Source organism: Watersipora subatra, chromosome 2, assembly GCF_963576615.1.
Source record: "Watersipora subatra chromosome 2, tzWatSuba1.1, whole genome shotgun sequence".
NCBI classification, from domain to species: Eukaryota; Metazoa; Bryozoa; class Gymnolaemata; order Cheilostomatida; family Watersiporidae; genus Watersipora; species Watersipora subatra.
In genome coordinates this window covers 40,530,094-40,552,816 of record NC_088709.1, presented here as the reverse complement: position 1 = coordinate 40,552,816, position 22,723 = coordinate 40,530,094, and the positions used below count along the sequence as shown (strand labels likewise).

At 35.2% G+C, this 22,723-nt stretch overlaps 2 protein-coding genes across 2 annotated transcripts in view; both read left to right on the top strand.

Annotated features, from left to right (window-relative positions):
• The first annotated feature begins 6,974 nt into the window (after positions 1-6,974).
• The window catches only part of LOC137387826 (small ribosomal subunit protein mS40-like), a 57,497-nt gene continuing 41,748 nt past the window's right edge, over positions 6,975-22,723 (top strand). The window contains exon 1 of the mRNA XM_068074338.1: positions 6,975-7,032. The gene's annotated coding sequence lies outside the window, so the exon portion shown is untranslated. The remainder of the gene's footprint in view (positions 7,033-22,723) is intronic.
• Positions 21,200-22,434, top strand: LOC137388207 (uncharacterized). The gene is made up of 2 exons (XM_068074711.1): positions 21,200-22,321; positions 22,429-22,434. The coding sequence occupies exons 1-2, from the start codon at positions 21,200-21,202 to the stop codon at positions 22,432-22,434; spliced, it is 1,128 nt and encodes a 375-aa protein (XP_067930812.1).

Here is a 22,723-nt window from a genome sequence, read left to right as displayed (position 1 = left end):
AGTACTGTAAGAGATCATTAGGAGTGTTAATAAAGTACTGAGAATAAGTATATGTACAATTATTCTAAAGTGCTGTAAGAGATCATCAGGTGTGGTAAAAAAGTACAGAGAATAAGTATGTGTACAATTATTATAAAGTGTAGTAAAAGACCATCAAGAGTGTTAATAAAATACAGAGAATAAGTATGTGTACAATTATTATAAAGTGCTGTAAAAGATCATCAAGAGTGTTAATAAAGTACTGAGAATAAGTATGTGTACAATTATTATAAAGTGCTGTAAGAGATCATCAAGAGTGTTAATAAAGTACTGAGAATAAGTATGTGTACAATTATTATAAAGTGCTGTAAGAGATCATCAAGAGTGTTAATAAAGTACAGAGAATAAGTATATGTACAATTATTATAAAGTGTAGTAAAAGTCCATCAAGAGTGTTAATAAAATACAGAGATTAAGTATGTGTACAATTATTATAAAGTGCTGTAAGAGATCATCAGGTGTGTTAATAAAGTACTGAGAATAAGTATATGTACAATTATTATAAAGTGCTGTAAGAGTTCATCAAGAGTGTTAATAAAGTACAGATATTAAGTATATGTACAATTATTATAAAGTGTATTAAGAGATCATCAAGAGTGTTAATAAAGTACAGAGAATAAGTATATGTACAATTATTATAAAGTGCTGTAAGAGATCATCAGGAGTGTTAATAATGTACTGAGAATAAGTATATGTACAATTATTATAAAGTGCTGTAAGAGATCATCAGGAGTGTTAATAAAGTACTGAGAATAAGTATGTGTACAATTATTATAAAGTGTAGTAAGAGATCATCAAGAGTGTTAATAAAGTACAGAGAATAAGTATGTGTACAATTATTCTAAAGTGCTGTAAGAGATCATCAGGTGTGGTAAAAAAGTACAGAGAATAAGTATATGTACAATTATTATAAAGTGTATTAAGAGATCATCAGGAGTGTTAATAAAGTACTGAGAATAAGTATGTGTACAATTATTATAAAGTGCTGTAAGAGATCATCAGGTGTGGTAAAAAGTACAGAGAATAAGTATGTGTACAATTATTATAAAGTGTAGTAAAAGACCATCAAGAGTGTTAATAAAATACAGAGAATAAGTATGTGTACAATTATTCTAAAGTGCTGTAAGAGATCATCAGGTGTGGTAAAAAAGTACAGAGAATAAGTATATGTACAATTATTATAAAGTGTATTAAGAGATCATCAGGAGTGTTAATAAAGTACTGAGAATAAGTATGTGTACAATTATTATAAAGTGTAGTAAGAGATCATCAAGAGTGTTAATAAAGTACAGAGAATAAGTATGTGTACAATTATTCTAAAGTGCCTTAAGAGATCATCAGGTGTGGTAAAAAAGTACAGAGAATAAGTATATGTACAATTATTATAAAGTGTAGTAAAAGACCATCAAGAGTGTTAATAAAATACAGAGAATAAGTATGTGTACAATTATTATAAAGTGCTGTAAAAGATCATCAAGAGTGTTAATAAAGTACTGAGAATAAGTATGTGTACAATTATTATAAAGTGCTGTAAGAGATCATCAAGAGTGTTAATAAAGTACTGAGAATAAGTATGTGTACAATTATTATAAAGTGCTGTAAGAGATCATCAAGAGTGTTAATAAAGTACAGAGAATAAGTATATGTACAATTATTATAAAGTACTGTAAGAGATCATTAGGAGTGTTAATAAAGTACTGAGAATAAGTATGTGTACAATTATTATAAAGTGCTGTAAGAGATCATCAAGAGTGTTAATAAAGTACTGAGAATAAGTATATGTACAATTATTATAAAGTGCTGTAAGAGATCATCAAGAGTGTTAATAAAGTACTGAGAATAAGTATATGTACAATTATTATAAAGTGCTGTAAGAGATCATCAGGTGTGGTAAAAAAGTACAGAGAATAAGTATGTGTACAATTATTATAAAGTGTAGTAAAAGTCCATCAAGAGTGTTAATAAAATACAGAGAATAAGTATGTGTACAATTATTATAAAGTGTAGTAAGAGATCATCAAGAGTGTTAATAAAGTACAGAGAATAAGTATGTGTACAATTATTCTAAAGTGCTGTAAAAAATCATCAGGAGTGTTAATAAAGTACTGAGAATAAGTATGTGTACAATTATTATAAAGTGCTGTAAGAGATCATCAGGAGTATTAATAAAGTACAGAGAATAAGTATATGTACAATTATTCTAAAGTGCTGTAAAAGATCATCAAGAGTGTTAATAAAGTACAGAGAATAAGTATATGTACAATTATTATAAAGTGCTGTCAGAGATCATCAGGAGTGTTAATAAAGTACAGAGAATAAGTATATGTACAATTATTATAAAGTGTAGTAAGAGATCATCAGGAGTGTTATTAAAGTACAGATAATAAGTATATGTACATCTAATCTGATTGTATGTCTTACTTTTACTATATCTCACTAAAAATAATGTATGTTTTGATTGTAGACAGTTCATTCTCATTCGACAATGAAAGAAGAAGAAAATTGGGATTGAATGAAATTCAATAGTCTTTTTTATATTATGTTTTAGCATTTTTATATACAAAACTTTTATTCAATAACATATCCATTGATAGTAAGTTTAAATCCCTATGATATATCATCAAATAAACTATATAAAATTTAATCATAATATCATTTCCTTAACTCATTACTGTCTTGATATACAGAGTTTATAATCTTTGTTTAATTTCTCTCTGAATTCCTTCAGATTGCATGCTCCGTCAATTCTGAAAAGTTTTAATCCTGATGAAGACATAGAGTTCATGTAAATCTCACTTCGATCCAATATCATGAGAGCTGGTGTCAACCATTGAAATGATGAGGGAATGTTATACTTTTGAGGTTCGATGATCGAACATAATACCACACGCTCTCCCTTACGTTCAACGAAGAATTGCAATGCAATCTCACAATTGTCATTTTCTTCAGACTTATTTGCTTGTATTACTTCTAACGAAGCTGGAATATCCAAAACTTTTAGATCAATCCATTTCCATGGTTCTTGCATTTCCTCGGTTTTAAAAACTGTTGCAATATGTGACGTAATTTTCTTATCTCCTTCCATATAATTTTCCTTGGATTCGAATAACCGCTTTACTACCGAACTTTTTCTTGATGATCTTCGTAATGACGTAGTTCTGTTCAATCTAGACTTGGTTGGTCTTCTATACTCTCTTTGTTTCATATTCAATTGGGAAGTTCTTTCAGAAATAATGTCGATATTCATACTATTGGAAGTTGACTCCTCAGAAGCTCCAGTAACAATCAACACTAACTAATAATACTTCATCAATTTATACATTATCTTTAAAAAAGTAGTGGAACCATAACAGCGATGGATAATTTCAGAATTTATGAAGTTTACAATCAAAATGAATATTCGTTCGCAGACACATCATTCTCATTCGGGATCGAAAAAAAGAAAATACATACAAGCTCCGACGATCTCGAAATCCATCCGCCACCGTCCGTCAACCCGTCGCCACCGAGCTCTCCGTCAATCCCCGAAACGGCACGGAAGAGCGACCTCTACCGGACGCCAACGAAATCCGATAATCCCAAATACAACCGCGAATCGTCTCGCGGCCCGACTCACCACTCGGCCACCGACACCACCACCGCGACGTCACCAACCAACTCACACCATTACTCGCACCACGAATCACACAGATCGCCATGACTCACACCATGACTCAACACCGCCTAGCTCCGCCCCCCAACTGTCAATCAAACAGATCCTGATGTGATGTCACTTCCTGCTCCCTAAGCTCCGCCTATTATGTGTAGATCTGCTCTCACTATACTACTTCTAAAACAGTGTTTGCGTAAGTTCACTCTAATTTTTATTGTAGACAGACTTTTTGAGGATAGTTTTGTCAAAACTACGGTTGGTGTGGCTTCTGATGTTATTAACCTTATGATTTTTATGGCTAGGCAGCAGTCATATAGTTGTTGGACTGACTGCAACTTTGAGACACCACTAAGTTTTATAGCTGATTTTTATTACCCTTTGTAATAACTTCTTAGTAATTGGTGAGATGGGAGAGGACAACTACCAGATAGTAAGTCAGAACACTTTCGATAAAAGATTTATTGCATGTGATGAGACTAGCGTTGATACCCAGATGCTGCAGTTTACTCATAAGATGTAGTCTATTGCTAGCTTTGGATACACACTTTCAGTGTTGGCTTTAAAGTCTAGTTTCTGGTTCAGAACTTTGCCAAGCTAGGTGAATTCTGACACCTGCTCAATAGTCGAGTTGTTTATGACCAGATTGTAGACAGCAGGGTTATCACGACGGTTAATGAAAATTATCTCTTTAGTTTTTTTAGAGTTTAGCCGAAGGTCATTGTCACCAGTTACTGAGATTATCTGCTTCATCCTAGAGGTTTGATGTTGGCGATACTAAAAGGAACTCCATGACTACAGTGTATTTATTCATATATATATATAAATATAATTATAGAAGTATATATACATATATATATATATAAACAGACGTGACAAATACATATAAATATACATATATAATACCAACAAACAGAAGTGTATAGCACTTGCACTTCTACTAGTCTGCGGTATCGGTTCTGGATCAGCCTTTAATTTAATTGTCTGATAGCTTTCAGTTAAAATCAAAGTATGAGTATTTTGTAAAAATTACTGATGTTTGCACTTGCTATGACAGAACATTAATAAACTAAAATGATGCAGTTTGAAGTTTTAGTAGTAACTAGGGCAGACCTAGTATTTGAGACTCCTAGAATATTAATAGTCTCGCAGTGATTGTCCTCTCATCGCTTATTTGACAATGCTATGTTGTTAAACCTCTGCCTTTAACAATTACTTATTGATGAATAATTTTCATATTATGCCATAATTATTGAGGAGGTTGTGTGTGCTATCCAGTGTTTATGACACTTCACATTTACCTTAGAAGGAGCTGCACCAATATATCACTCACAGTAGTGCCATTGTGTACTTACCTAGTTATCATCAATGAAGGCCTCTGTATAGTATTTACATATTTTAATACTGAATGCTGATTGGTCGTTCAATGTTGATGAAATGTTACGGCTCGTCATTTAGTATATCTAATCTATTAGACGCACGCAATTCAACTGTGTCTGAGTTTCAGTCATCACTGATCTACAAGTTAAGCTCCATTTACTGTATTTTTAAATGTGTAGCAGGTTTAAAATAAATAGGTTCAAAGGTCACTCTATCACAGTTTAATCGGGTCTGTATTTTCAAGGTTCTGCTAATAGATTAGGAAAAACATTGCTTTCGACTGGATTCAAACTTCAAACTTTCAGCTTGGTGAATCAAAACACTACCAACTATACCAATTGATCACCTTGATAGACATCTGTACTAGTGGACCTATAATGTAAAAGTGTTAGCAATACCCAAACTCTGAAGAGAAGCAATGAAAGTCCTATGGCCAAACGATTATAACTCAAAATATTTTTTACATTACACACTGCCTATTGGTAACTCATCTAGAACCAACTCACTCACTGCTGAGCTGTATATCTTTGGTTAAAGTTGCTCAGGCTCGAGATACATTAAACTATGACCTCTGAACCTAAACATTTCACCAGTTTAGAATATTCAGCTACACAGTTTCAAGCCAGGAAGATGGTTTCAAGTGATATTGCTATCAAGGTAACTATAAAGGCTAATCGTATAATAAAAAGATGAGCTTCATTTATGACACATTGCACTTTCGATACAATAAACAGCTGGTTGCGCCCATCATCATTACTATAAGAAGCGCTATGTCTATCTGTCTGCTTGAAACCACCACTGAAGACTGGAGAAATGATTGTACCATACAGTCTGATGACTGTATGTCTGACTGACTGATGACTTTCACTATAGTAAGCTGACACTCTAACGCCAATCAACTGGCCAGCTGCATTCTAGAATAATTGTGCGTATAGTTATTACACCTGATGTTCTCTCACGGCACACTAGACTGCTAGAGCAAGAGTAATAATATTATAAAAGTCTAACAGGTAGCATTACACAAGGCGGTGTTGCTGGTAGTAGCTTTAAAGATATATAAAAAAAACAATAGACATTGTTCTATCTTTTTTTGTGTATTTCTATTGGAAAGTTACATTTTTACCATGCTCTTCTCATACAGATAAGAAGCCCATATAAACTCACTATAATCGCAAAGTAGGTTTTGCTCTCTTTTTGCATGGTGGCTTTGTTGAAAATGTTTCAGAAACATCAGGAGTTACCGTATTTTAGACTACATGCGTTCTAATTTTGGATTTTACAGCTCTACATCCACGGAAGCAGAGCTGATCAACAAAAGTTGGTCAGGTTTGCTACTGGTCTATCAGAAAGGCCAATTACAAATCTGTCTTTGTAGCGCCTAATTTTTCTCTCTCTCATTAGTGCCGCAAGTAGACTGTATGCGTTGCTATAGCAGTAGCTCAGAACTTTCTAAGGTATTGACCATCTACCTTATTGAAGAAAATTGTTGATTCCCGGTTGATTGTACTTGATTCCTATATCAATGGTAGCGAAATATTGCAGACGAAAAATCAGTAAAACGTTCATGTGCAATATTGTCAAGTTGTTTCCTCTTTAATAAACGAAACCTCCATAAGACTTGGTGCGTTTACACCAGGCCGATTTATCGGAGTTGCTTAAACTCCGATAAAGTCGGCTTGAAATCGGTTGTAAAAACTGTCTTGTCTCAGACACAAGACATCGACACAAGATCTGTGAAATGCTGCATACTGTGTTCGGCCTGGTGTAAACGAACATCTAATTTAATCTGTATACGACGTCTTTGACTCGTTGGTTGCCCCTTGTCTGATTGTAACCGTATCGCTTCAAAACTTACTGACTACCCGTTCTTTTAACACTTTATGCTCTCAAACTACAATTTATGACAGTAACGGCTCCAGTTTTTAATATTGTGTTATGATAGGTCGCTTTCACCGTGGTGACAGGTCTATGTTCCGCACGCCCTATGTTCCGCAAGGCCCTATGTTCCGCACTTTTCCGCAAAATCGGATAAAATTTCTGAAAAGGACAGACAACTTCTAAAGCAAATGCAATTACTGCTGTTTAAATTAAAACCGTCGTTGCGAAATCACGCCGTTGGGAAAATACAAACCGCTCTGCTGAACTTGAGAGAAAATAAAAAGATCTGACGAATGAACGTTCACTAAAAATTAGTAGTGATAATTCACGAATTATCAAATTAGAATACGCAAAAAAACCATCTTTTTCAGTCATTTTTATTTTAAAGTAATATAGATAAATTCAAAGGCTACTTCATTTTTTTATTTAATTATAGACAAGCGTTCATGTAAGCCTACATTTCTAATTATAAAAGCCATAAACTCTATATATCTCACTCCATAACAATATTAACATAATCATGTAAGCCTATGTTACGTACTCTGTAATATTATACAATTTTTCTTCTAGGCGTAATGTTCCACCATATGATATTGTATGCCAAGAAAACCGATGCTCTACACTAAATGATATAGTAAATAAACGTAATCATGAGGCTATGTTCCTCACTCAATTATAATACTGTATAAATATAATCATGAGGTTTATACTCCTCACTCAACTATATTATAAATAAAATAAGTAGGGCCAAAGCTCCTCATTCGATTATATTATAAATATAGTAATAAGGGTCTATATTCTTAACTCTATTATATTATAAATATAATCATGAGGGCCTATGTTCATCACCCTAATATATTATAAATATAATTGTGATGGCCTATGGTCTACACTCTGTTATAAAGATAACCCTGATGGCCTGTGTCCTTCATTCTATTAGCATAAAAATAAAAACCGTGAAAGGCCTATGTTCCTCACTATACTTTATTATAAATATAATTATGTTATATTATAAATATTTTATTAGTTAAATTATTTATATTATTAGCTATGTATAGTTACGTATATTATAAACATATTATGTTTCTCATTTTATTATAATATATACATAATCATGAGAGTTTTTGTTCGTCACTCTATTTTATTATAAATGTAACAATGTTGTATTATATATATTTTATTAGTTAAATTATTTATATTATCAGCTGTATATAGTTATGTATATTATAAAATAATATGTTCTTCATTTTATTATATTATAAATGTAATCATGAGGGTCTCTGTTCCTCACTCTATCATGTTATAAATATAATAATGAAGGCCTATGTTCCTCGCTCAATTATAATATAAATACAATAATGAAAGACTATGTTCCTCACTCTATTTTATTATAACTATAACAATATTATATTTTTAATATTTTATTACCTAAATTAGTTATATTATTACTAGTTACGTATATAGTTACTCACTCATAACTATATATAGTTATTTATATTATAAATATAATATGTCCCTCATTCTATTATAATATAAATATAATCATGAAGGTCTCTGTTTCTCACTCTATTTTATTATAAATATAATAATGAGGGCCTATGTCCCTCACTCAATTATAATATAATTATAATCATGAGGGCTTATGTTCCACACTCGATATTGTACAGCGCACTCGCTTGAGCCTATGTTCCTCACTCGAGATATTACGATATAGGTATTCACTAGGGCCTAAATTCCTAACTCCATAACGAGCATACTACACTTGCTTGGGTCTATGCTCCTCACTCAAGATTGCGCAATATACTCAAAGGGCCTATACTCCTCACTTCATAATGAGCATATTATAATCCCTTGGGTCTATGTTCCTCACTCGAAATTGGGCAATATAATTAAAGGGCCTATATTCCTCACTTCATAATGAGCATATTTTATTTGCTTGGGTCTATGTTCCTTACTCAAGATTGCGCAATATAATCAAAGGGCCTATATTCCTCACTTCATAATGAGCATGTTATACTCACTTGGGTCTATGTTCCTCACTCAAAATTGCGCAATATAATCAAAGGGCCTATATTCCTCACTTCATAATGAGCATGTTATACTCACTTGGGTCTATGTTCCTCACTCAAGATTGCGCAATATACTCAAAGGGCCTATATTCCTCACTTCATATTGGGCAATATACTCCCTTGGGCCTAGGTTTCTCACTCGATTGCTTGGGCTTATAATCCTCAATTGGTAATGCGGAACATGCTCAAAGAGGCTATGTTAGTCACTCAATCCTGATATAAATACAATCAGTAGGATCTGTGTTCTTCATTCTGTTATATCATGAATAGTCATATGGCCGAGGTTTTTCCTTGATATTGCATGCTAGTCTTGCTAGATCATATAAAGCTCTTAAGATCTCATAAAGTCAGACATGGCCATTTTTGGCATGATTGTGAGGCGCAGCACATTGGAATGCTCCCTCGCATACTTTACAGCCTAGATGTGAACTTTTGCTGTCATTTATGCTGCTTTAGGCAGCACTTGGCACCAACTATCACTGAATGAGGTTTCATCCTTGTCATGTAATGGATTGAAAAATTATTAAATATCAAACCTGGTGTGATAACCATAATTTGACACCAAAAACTGATTTGTGATCAATTGCAAAAATCTTCTGAAGTTTTTGACACATGACATTATTGTTCAGCAAGCTCATATCTCTACTACCCTTCTACTAAAAATATGTACTGTTTTGTTTTTTAGGACCAAGTTTAATGATTCTGTGAGGTTTGAAAGAAGACTACCACCTGTGACGCGCGGAACTGTGACGCGCGGTACTGTGACGCGTGGGACAAAAATAACACTACGAAAAATCCAGAATTTCTCTACGTTTTGTAGTATTTAGACAACAAATTGTCATGATTTGGAGTTACAACATCTACCCATATAAATGTGGTCAACCAACTAATAATTTAAAATTAGTATATATTATACTTATTTTATTTAACCGTGAATTATAAGACACATACGATTCAAAGATTGTGAGACTTTTATGCAGTAAACAATTTTTTCTTAAAATCGTCATAATCTGCCGTTATCATTTTCTCATTTTTTAGTAAAAAGTACCACAGTGACCTGATAGTTACCCCTGGTGCAATAACTGGAGATACTTTAAGAGGAAAGTTCATCTGGGTGGTTCTTTTGTCGTTGGGGTTTGGCTGCATGAACTTCTTGCGTGCACTGTGCATGTACTTTATAGTTCAGCTACTTTCATTGGCCTTTGCTATGAGAATTTCTCCCGTGTTGACTTCAGAGTCATAGAACAATGCGACCAGCATTTGTGGTGAAAACTCCATTAATGTTTGTGAAGTATCTCTTGTGGTAACTTCTTGATTAGGTTCGCTGCTCTGTGTGTGTGGAATTGGCTGCCAGGTGGGATCAATCAATCAGAGCAACATAACTATTTTTTAATTGCTATGTGATGGCACGATCAAATGCCATGAATTAAAGGCACCATGGACCAGGGTTCTTTGCACATTTGCGCAGTTTCAGTAATCTTATTTTTTGAGATAGAGAATATCTTTATTGGTTTCGCTGATTTGGAAGTTATTGTTGTTGCAGCTTTCGCAAATGACTGCAGAGTTTACGACATACTTTTTTCCGGTACACTGCCATTAGCACCTGTTGTTTGATGCTTTTCCTCAATACTATCTATTACACCTTCGCCATGCGATGTGATTTTTGTAATCATACATTAAAAACACACATTCAGTTCAAAGATTACCTCACAATTTGACGGGCATCACGCCAAGTGTTTGTATCAGTAGGGTAATGTTGACCAACTCCATGTTTTGAGTTCGAAACATCGTAAATTAATTCTAATTTTTTATTTCTCTCAAAGAAACTGGCTTTTTTGCCTTGGAATATCCAGCGATGTTTTCCCATGCACGGTATCAAAATGAAATCTCAAACAAAGGCAGACATCGTCATATTATTAAAATTGTTCGGCGTGTCACAAATACTTCCATGTGCCCATAAAATCGAAACTAGCTATATTTTCAGCTAATTAGCAAGTTTGGCTGGTCAAACTCGCCAATTCTCGCCAAATCTCGTTTTATAGATAAAAGATTTTTACCTCAGATAGCTTAGGAAGAACAGGCTGCAACTAAATGCACTAAAATTGCGACACGCGGAACAAGCTATTCTTTGCTCACCCGAATGGTAAAAAAAAGTTGCATTTGTTAGGAAAAAACACCTAAGCTAAAAGTCTACTTTTGTATTGATTATAAAAGAAAAGCAAAATTTATTTCAGAATGAATAGCAAAATTTTAAGAAAGATGACCTATTGTCCCGCCCGTCACACACCATACCAGAAAAATCTACTCGCATACCCCATATCATCATGAGAGATTATTTCATTATAAAAACTTTCTTGTTTCTGTATGTCTGAACATGTTTACTCACTAATTGACAGAAAATTATGATCACAAAAGGTAGAAAAAAATTGCCTATGTGTGTGACCCTATGTCTGGCTCTGCCCAGTCGGATTTTTCTTGCTTGTTCTCGCGTAAAACAACTCGCTGTTGCTCACTGGGGTGAGCCATGCTGAAACTGACAATTCAGTTATGTATACTGTATACAGAAAAAAACCTTTTTTCTGGCATTATACAAAACATGCCTTTATAAATGACCTCAAGACTCAAATTTTGGAGTAATACATTTATACTCTTTCCTTTTAGAATACAGAAACCTGTGGTGAAACCTTATGATGCTAAAGTTAATCAATAACTTTTGGGAACTTGGGTTTGGGAACGTTCAGGAAATTCAATTTTATTGCATTCTAACCATAGCGTGATGAGGTATTCCAAGTAGTGATGAGATTTTGAATTTAGCGATGTATAATGTATTTGTGTTTACTTGCTACCAAGCCATCAACAGCGCATTTTAAGCAGCTTTGGAAAAATTTGCAACTGACCAAAGAGGTGCAGTTTATCTTACAACTACCAGCAAGTATGTTTGGGGCCTATGCTTATGTGATGTTAGGCCTATTATAAATGTAGGTTATTCAGGGAGTCCTGTTTGTCATTCTACTCTATTTCAACTTTGCTTATGCAGGCTCCCTGGGTGGTGTTCATAAAGCTGAAAGATCATATTTCACATCAGAAGGTTATGCTCGCAGCAACAATAAATATGTGGTATGTTTCAGCCAACTCATACTCACTCAGGCTCTGTAACTCTGAGTCTGATCATCAGGGACCACCGAGAAAGGAGATGGCTGTAGATAGCCGTTTCCTTATGCCTATGGTGTTTTTATAAAAGCACCTATACTGATCATCCCACTGAACACGTAGCCAGCAGAATAAATCAGGCTTATGGGGGAATATGGGCACTAATTCAGGACTGACAACTGCCAGCTTATCAACCTGAGAATTGTTATTCACTTTTTTAGTTTTCCTTGTGCCCAGCAGCAGTTGAGCATAAGTTATGTTGTGACATTATTATTTGTGTTCATAAAAATTAAGGCTATTGGAGGGTATGTCAGAAAAGTGTCTTATTGCAGCCACATTTATATACATGTAGTCGTAAACATTTGCTCCGTTTGATTGTCTGACTTAATAATTTAAGTCAGAAGTTTAAGTTCTTAAAATAATTTTTTTACTTTGATAAGGTTTATCATCACCGCTATGTACAATATCTTTAACATACCATGAAATTTTTAGTAAGTGTTTGTCTCAACACACAAAGTAATGACATTACATGAGGTCGAGTTTTTCAAAACATTCTCTTTTTGCAAATTAAAATAAAAAGGCAAGTAAAAATAATAAAGCATTAAGGCTTTACTGTATACATTTGTAGATGCTCAAGGTAGTCAACGGCACTGAAGAATTCAGTGCCTTTGAGGTTGTTTGCGACTTTGAGATCAGTCTGCACGAGCAATAAAAGCAGCAGGGCCCAATGTAGAAGTATGTGGGTGCTATTTTCACACCACCCAAAGTATTTCTTGAAAGGTTGCAGCTTTTGGTTTGAAATTGGCATACAATAAAGATTGTAATGGACTAGAGATCGTACAAACACTCTCAAGTATAGGATCTTTTTCGCCACATCACGTGATCGGGGCATTGAGTAAGTTGTATTAAATTAATATGAATATTGTAAGGTAGATTTTTGTTGTTATACAATTTTATTAATTTCATTTGAATATTATTTGACATGATAAACATTTGAACAAAAGCTGATCAGCAATTGTGCGCATTAAAAAGTTATTTAAAAGTTAATACACCTGGTTATCGAAAAATGGTGGTGATAGGACTAACGATCAAATCAAGAGTGGAAAGTATTTTACTGATTAATAAGCAAACTACAGTAGAAGTTGTTTAATGCTATAGTAATCAATGTAGTTCTATGCCTGGAAGATTAGCTCTACATAGAGTAATCATTTGGTTAATAGAATCTTACAAAAATATATGAAATGAACGCTTACATTAGTATAAATGGCAATTCTTTACAAGTGGATAGGCATTTTTAAGGCAAAAATTGTATTATTATAAGTATTACTCATGTATAAGATCACCCCGCTATTCCAGAATATTTTAGAAGCACTATAACTGTATCGATTTTTGCTATCCGAAAAAAATATAACTTTCAAAAGTTTTTTATTCGATATGATAAATAGAGTTCATCGGCATGTTTTAAACAAGGTTTTGGTTGACTCACTTATGATATTGTTTGTGAATGGATCACATGCTAAAACAAAAGTTAAGCATTGCCTGTTCTCAATTGGGTGTGGGCTGCTCAGGAGGTAGTAAAAAAACAAACAGTGCATATCTATAGTCTATTTAGAATTTACAGTTGGAATATTTTGCCTAATGTTTTCCGAATATATTACTTGTTAAACTTAAAACCGATCGGTAGTAGTTCAGCATAACATTAGCGCCTGCCATATTATGATTGAAAGTGATGTACTAAGCATGTTCAGTAGAAATATATATGGTATCTTCGCTGATATTTGATACTGGTAATTCTGTGAAATAACTTTAACATTTATATGCTGAGCTATCATTAATATGAGTGTTTGTGAATCCGTAGACAAGTGCATGCTTCGTCGCCATTAAATTTGCTATTTGGCTTATTTGCTATTTGCTATTTATGAAAGGGTTTCAATAATAACGGCTTTTGCTGGAAAGCCTTTCGTCTTCAACAACCATAAACAATTGTTTTTTATTTATCCACAATGCTCGTGCCATCAAGATTTTGTTAATTAGTAACTATGCATAGTATGAACACGAGCTATATGGATAAGAATTGATTTTCATATTTGAAAAAAATTTTTTTTTAAATATTTTACTGCATATGTGCATATAAAATTTTATGTAGACAACAGTGCGAATGCGCAGTCGTCAGTATTTAGGCTAAGATCCTAAAAGGCTAGTGAGCTAACAGCAATCTGCTGTAAATCAGAAACAAGCTTCCACAAGGTTAAAATAAAAACTGTATGCGATTTTCATCCAAAATTTTGGGTTGAAAAAGATTATTCGTATAGCTTAATCATATTATAAGCTTATTCAGCAAAGTGTTTTTCCTTAATGCCTAGCCTGGAACAGTCATTTCAATGCATGGTTGGAAAAAGCACCCTTCGATATAGCTTCTCATTTCGTGTTTAGAGGACGAAGAAGTATTGTATAAACAACAAGCCGCAGCAGCTGCTGAATATGGGAACTACCATTGTAATCTACTTTCTTTGGCAGACTTTGTGTGACATGATGATTAATTTGTATTGCTGAGTGAGTATAAATTGTGTCATAGAGCAATAATTGCTCTATGACACAATTTATGCTTAATACTTAATTACTTATAAGCATAGAATTTACCAAGTGTAACTGAAAAAATGTGTATCCTGGGCTGCATGATTAGCGACTCTGTATTGGCCGCCTATATATATATATATATATATATATATATATATATATATATATATATATATATATATATATATATATATATACATGTATATATATACATGTATATATGTATGTATGCGTCAAATAGAATTTCTTATAGGCATAGAATTTACCAAGCTACAACAATGGATAACATTGAGAAATGTAAGTAAAAAATATTTTAAAACTCATTACTATCGCAAACCACAAGCACACAGCGAGTCTGAATTCAATAGGATAATAATCAGCCAAGTTAAAGCTTGATAAGGGGGGATAATCTCATTTAATTAGGCAAATTTACAAAGGTGTTCATATATTCCACTATTCATATATATGAATAGTGGAACCGATAACAAACCCCAAAATGCTTTTTAAATGCATTTTTATTTATATGCAATAACTTTCATTTCAGAGAAACTGATAGTTCGCAGGCGGAAAAAATAATAGAAGTTAGAGGAACAGATTCAAAAGCTCAAGAGACAGCTGGAGCAGGGAAAACGAACAATAAATAGCTACTGGCGGGCAATAAAATATGCTGTGAATTGAATATTTTAAAATTACCCCCATTTACTTTATACTTCATCCATTTCCTCATTCTAGCGGTTTGATAGCAAACTGTCAGACTCTTCCAGGGCATCCAATGAGTCATAAGTGATCAATGAAGCAGAAGAAGAGATGACCATGTTGCAGCATTTACAGTCATCCACTATGCTTTTAGAGCTCATGCTAGATAGCTGGCTCAAATTTTCTGCAGAGGATTGTACAATGTGCTCAGGATGGAAGTTCCGGATGCATAGCCCGTTTGCAGTTCTAGAGCTACGGCCAATTGTCCAGGCTTGAACATATTGTTGCAGCATACTTCAATAATATCAAGCGTAATTCCTTGGGCTTTGTGGACTGTCAGTGCAAACGCTAATGACAGAGGCAACTGTGACCTGCAGCCGCTAGTCATGTGACGTGAGGGGTTGAAACTACGAACAAAACAATGTGATTATAAACTAAAAAAGCTAAACAACTGAGTCACGGGGTACCATAAAGTCGTGGGCACACGATGGCCGAACCAACATAGGTTTGGTTCGGAGGTTGTTTTACATCGTTTTATTTTGTCCATACGCATGGAGACAGGACACTGTTTCATTGGTAGTTTTTATGTATTTGAGCTAAATATTTCTATTGTAAACAAAAAACTTTGAGCAACAAGCAAGATAACTCACTTCAAGCAATGCAGCAGAACAACAATTAAACAGAGAAATATATTATGTAAGTAATATTATGTAAGTATATTATATAAGTAATATTATGTAGTATATTACGTAACATATTATGTAAGCAATACTGAATAATAAAATGCTGCTTAGAATAAAACAATCAAAAATTTCGCTGCTAAAAGCTGCAGACCAACTATTAACTTTGCGGTATTCAAATACGGTAGCCACACCTCATGAGCAGGGCTTCTGCGTAGTATTTCCTTAGAGCCTGAGTCTTTAGCCAGATATTTTGAAATTTTCCCAGACCATCGGTTCACACAAGCAATATTATGAGCCCATGCATCAAAATTACGCGCATACAAAACGGTCTTGTCTCGATCGGAACATGGAAGAGGTCTGCATTTGGACTTCAAGAATTCCATGGTTTCTGCCGAAACTGAACCATCACTTGTCTCTCTAACAGCATTGGCTAACATCATATCCCTTGTTCTTACTATTTGCAACAGCATTCCAATTACATGAGGTTTTTGCTCAAAAAATAATTGAACAAATAAAAATGTCTTCTCGTAAGAACATTTGCTTCAACAAGAATTTTGAAAAAAGCTGAATATTGGAAAGAATTTACTGTAAGTGCTGAGGTTTGACTGTATTGAAGTTTAGTGCAGAATACTGGGTTACATTATGATGTGGTCAGTAGTTGTATGCTACCTCAACTAAATTCGCTTTCTGAGGAATATAAGCAGAAATGTTTACATGCTTATATATAGGCTCGCCAATGTCTCCATTGATCAGATTGGCAACTGGAGCCAGAGGAAAGAGGTCACCAACAAATATGCGCTGCACTCCTCCTAGAGGCAAGGAATTTCTTTTAATATCTGGCATTATGGCAGATAATGACAATAAAGTGTGGACCGACGTGATGCTGATTTCATCAATCAGCATCACGTCACACTCTGCCAACCTGCAAACAATTCATTCGGCTAGAGTATTTAAAAGACTAACAGCATAAGCAATTATGTGTGGCTTGTCCAACCAAATCAACTTTAATGACGCAACCAATGACATGTTGTGAGTCACAATGCCTATTAGATGTAGAAACATTTACCAATTAATTTATGTATACAATTAATTGAGTTCTAGGGCTAAAGTTGATAGCCTTGAAAACAAATGAGAGTGAAGTGTTATAAATTGGCTCCAAATTACATTTTGAGAAATACAAACTCTGCCCTGCAGATCATTACGCCTTTTTATGCATGTTTATATGCATCTGGCGTTTATCTTTCTGTTGCAAATAATTTGGTTAATGTGGTAGTCTTCTTAACACGCGAATATCCAGTTTATTTTAACAATTTCACATATATGAAGATTGTTTTAAAACACTCATGGTAGAGCCTATGCCATCCATCGTTGTTTTGACGTCATCACCCTGTTTGCACACGCGCTTGTTCACGAAAACGCCGCCATATTTGTAGAAAACGATTGTCATTCTCTTATTTAATAGTATTTTTTGTGTTGTTTTCACACTATAATAAAAAATTGCAAACAAAATAACCGTTTTCAAAAATCCATCGCAGAAGCTTGGTGTTTTTAACGATAAAAGTTGTCTATAAGGATGGCCGACAACGATAGAATGACGTCACAAAAAAACGAAGGATAGGGTCGTTCATAAGGCCAAGTTGTAAGGCTAGCTACCATGTACAACTACATAGTCCAATTTTGCGTTCAGGTACAATTATATCAAGATGATCTACAGATTAGGACATGGATCCATGAAATCTCAGTTTAACCATAAAAGCACTCAAATTTTCATATAGAACACATAAATTTTTGCAAAACTGAGAAAAATTTTTGCATCTTCTGATGCTATTGTTGTTAAAAAAAATTTTTAATATGAAAAAGTAGCACGAAATTGCGGTTTGAATAAAACTCGTGTTTCACCAATATATTCAACTACTAAGGGTAGCATTTAAACGCATAAATGTTGAAACTATAATCAGCAATTAAAACATTGTCCTTTGTATAGAATACAATGAAGTAGAATTGCCCTACTCCTAGTACAGAACATAGGCCCTTTGAGTATATTGTGCAATCTCGAGTGAGGAACATAGACCCAAGCAAGTAAAATATGCTTATTATGATGTGAGGAATATAGGCCCTTTGTGTATATTGCACAATATTGAGTGAGGAACATAGACCCAAGCAAGTAAAATATGCTCATTATGATGTGAGGAACATAGGCCCTTTGAATATATTGCGCAATCTCAAGTGTGGAACATAGACCCAAGCAAGTAAAATATGCTCATTATGATGTGAGGAATATAGGCCCTTTGAATATATTGCGCAATCTCAAGTGTGGAACATAGGCCCAAGCAAGTAAAATATGCTCGTTATGATGTGAGGAATATAGGCCCTTTGTGTATATTGCACAATATTGAGTGAGGAACATAGACCCAAGCAAGTAAAATATGCTCATTATGATGTGAGGAATATAGGCCCTTTGAATATATTGCGCAATCTCAAGTGTGGAACATAGGCCCAAGCAAGTAAAATATGCTCATTATGATGTGAGGAACATAGGCCCTTTGAATATATTGCGCAATCTCAAGTGTGGAACATAGGCCCAAGCAAGTAAAATATGCTCGTTATGATGTGAGGAATATAGGCCCTTTGTGTATATTGCGCAATCTCAAGTGAGGAACATAGGCCCAAGCAAGTAAAATATGCTCGTTATGATGTGAGGAATATAGGCCCTTTGTGTATATTGCACAATATTGAGTGAGGAACATAGGCCCAAGCAAGTAAAATATACTCGTTATGATGTGAGGAATATAGGCCCTTTGAATATATTGCGCAATCTCAAGTGTGGAACATAGGCCCAAGCAAGTAAAATATGCTCGTTATGATGTGAGGAATATAGGCCCTTTGTGTATATTGCGCAATATTGAGTGAGGAACATAGACCCAAGCAAGTAAAATATGCTCATTATGATGTGAGGAACATAGGCCCTTTGAATATATTGCGCAATCTCAAGTGTGGAACATAGACCCAAGCAAGTAAAATATGCTCGTTATGATGTGAGGAACATAGGCCCTTTGAATATATTGCGCAATCTCAAGTGAGGAACATAGACCCAAGCAAGTAAAATATGCTCATTATGATGTGAGGAATATAGGCCCTTTGAATATATTGCGCAATCTCAAGTGTGGAACATAGGCCCAAGCAAGTAAAATATGCTCGTTATGATGTGAGGAATATAGGCCCTTTGTGTATATTGCGCAATCTCAAGTGAGGAACATAGGCCCAAGCAAGTAAAGTATGCTCATTATGATGTGAGGAATTATATAGGCCCTTTGAATATATTGCGCAATCTCAAGTGTGGAACATAGGCCCAAGCAAGTAAAATATGCTCGTTATGATGTGAGGAATATAGGCCCTTTGTGTATATTGCGCAATCTCGAGTGAGGAACATAGACCCAAGCAAGTAAAATATGCTCATTATGATGTGAGGAACATAGGCCCTTTGAATATATTGCGCAATCTCAAGTGTGGAACATAGACCCAAGCAAGTAAAATATGCTCGTTATGATGTGAGGAATATAGGCCCTTTGTGTATATTGCGCAATCTCGAGTGAGGAACATAGACCCAAGCAAGTAAAATATGCTCATTATGATGTGAGGAACATAGGCCCTTTGTGTATATTGCACAATATTGAGTGAGGAACATAGGCCCAAGCAAGTAAAATATGCTCGTTATGATGTGAGGAATATAGGCCTTTTGAATATATTGCTCAATCTCAAGTGAGGAACATAGACCCAAGCAAGTAAAGTATGCTCATTATGATGTGAGGAATTATATAGGCCCTTTGTGTATATTGCGCAATCTCAAGTGTGGAACATAGGCCCAAGCAAGTAAAATATGCTCGTTATGATGTGAGGAATATAGGCCCTTTGTGTATATTGCGCAATCTCGAGTGAGGAACATAGACCCAAGCAAGTAAAATATGCTCATTATGATGTGAGGAACATAGGCCCTTTGAATATATTGCGCAATCTCAAGTGTGGAACATAGACCCAAGCAAGTAAAATATGCTCGTTATGATGTGCGGAACATAGGCCCTTTGTGTATATTGCACAATATTGAGTGAGGAACATAGACCCAAGCAAGTAAAATATGCTCATTATGATGTGAGGAACATAGGCCCTTTGAATATATTGCGCAATCTCAAGTGTGGAACATAGGCCCAAGCAAGTAAAATATGCTCATTATGAAGTGAGGAATATAGGCCCTTTGATTATATTGCGCAATTTTGAGTGAGGAACATAGACCCAAGCAAGTAAAATATGCTCATTATGATGTGAGGAACATAGGCCCTTTGAATATATTGCGCAATCTCAAGTGTGGAACATAGACCCAAGCAAGTAAAATATGCTCATTATGATGTGAGGAACATAGGCCCCTTGATTATATTGCGCAATACGAAGCGAGGAACATAGGCCGAAGCGAGTGTATTGTACAATATCGAGTGAGGCCCTTTGACTACATTGCGCAATATGAAATGGAAATATAGGCCATCATGGTTATTTTTATAAAATAATTGAGTGAGAAACATGGTCCTCATGATGATTTTTATACTATTACTGTGTGAGAAACTTAGGCTTCAATCATTATATTTATATTATTATCGAGTGAGAAATATAGGTCCTCATGATTATATTTGTAGTTAGTTAATCTTCATTGAAATAATATTGATATCAAATATAATATTATTTGCGCTTCTATTTGCAGGCAAAAATAAATATCTTCAATTATATTTCATGAGAAGGAAACTCCCCATCTGTAGGTGAGATTGTCAGATGTAAATAACGAAACGGTTATGTAGAGAGGGTAATTACAAGTAGCAAAATAAAATCATACTGGCAGCTAACAGAAATTGCTTCACGGCAAGACTTATATGCAGTGTTTATATACAAGACAATGTTGTATTATACTCATGTTTGCGTGCTATTTTGTATTGCGCATGAATCTTGGTGTGTTCAATAAAGACAGTTCGGCGTCACGCAACATGGTGGTCAGTACGAAATAATTGTGCTTGCGTTGTGAAAATTAATTTCGAGGGATGCCGAAATTTAACCCCCCTGATGGGTTCGACTTTTTCCCGGAAAAATGGGCAGAGTGGTCTAGAAGGTGGGGCAGATATCGTAATATCTCCAAACTAGACCAAGATGAACAAGAGGTCCAAGTTGACAGTTTGCTGTATTGTATGGGACCTTCTAGCGAAAGTATATTCAACAGCTTAGGCCTTTCAGATGACGATAAAAAGGACTATAAGAAAGTGCTAGAGGGATTCAACCAGTACTTCTCTCCTAAGAAGTACGTGATATTTGAAAGGGCGAAGTTTTTTAAGCGTGACCAAATGCCGGGTGAGTCAGTGGAACAGTATATACGTGCTCTTAATGAGCTCGCTGACAAGTGTGACTTTGGCGAAAAACGGTCAGAGCAGATACGAGACCGGCTGGTAGTCGGCATTACTGACACGGACTTGAGCAGAGAGATGCAGAAGATGGACATTGAGAAACTGACTGAAAGTACAGCTGTGGCAATGGCTAGACAGGCCGAGCAAGTCGATAGAAACGTACGTGAACTAAACGCAACTGCCGGTGACACCAAAGCAGTGGATGCAGTAAAGCGCGGTACCGATAATCGTGATACTCAGCAACGACCCAAACCTGATACTTATAGTGGTAGTAGCAAAACTCCAACGGGTCAAGCATCTGTGAGACAGTGTGGGCGATGTGGTCATAACTCCCACACATTCGGAAAATGTCCGGCCATGAATGCAACATGCCACAAATGCCACAAGCAGGGGCACTTTGCTCGTTTATGTAAATCCAAACCTAGTGCAGTACATGCCTTGGAGGAACAGGATCAGCAGCCGAGTAGTAGTAGAGGTTCCTCTGATAATCCCGGACATTTTTTCCTCGGAGAAATCAACGACCGGACCGCTGATGTTGAATGGACTAAGACAGTGAAAGTAGACAAAATACCCATACCTGTACGCTTCAAACTGGACTCAGGTGCAGATGTCTCCATTATTCCCCGTAAATTGTGTGGATCAGTGCAATTGAACTTACCAGACAAATCCTTGTTTGGCCCTAGTAATGCTGAAATACCTGTGTTAGGATGGTTTGAAACCACTTTGTATGTAAACAATCGCAAGGTAGTAGAGAAACTCTATGTGGTAGCGCATAACAAAGCTTTGCTTAGTAGAAAAGCATGTGTTGATCTAGGCTTGATTGCATGTAATACTAGCATTGACTATGTATCAGAACCGTGTTCTTTTGACAGGTTTAAATCTGAGTTCCCTAGTCTGTTTTCAGGGCTGGGTAGAATGAGTCAAGAGGTTGAGGTCAGGTTGAAACCGGGTTCCACTCCTTTTGCAATAAATTTGCCGCGGTCTGTCCCTTACCCTTTGTTAGACAGAGTAGAGTATGAGTTAAAGCAGATGGTTGATTGTGGAGTTATATTTTCAGTAAGTGAGCCCACGGATTGGTGCTCTCCGATGGTGGTAGTGCCCAAGCCCAACAATCGAGTTCGCATCTGTGTAGACTATACACGACTAAACCTGGTAGTAAAGAGGGAA

What these genes read in the sequence shown, in the direction of transcription:
- LOC137388207 (XM_068074711.1), top strand. Translation starts at nt 21,200, where the DNA reads ATGCCGAAATTTAACCCCCCTGATGGGTTCGACTTTTTCCCGGAAAAA.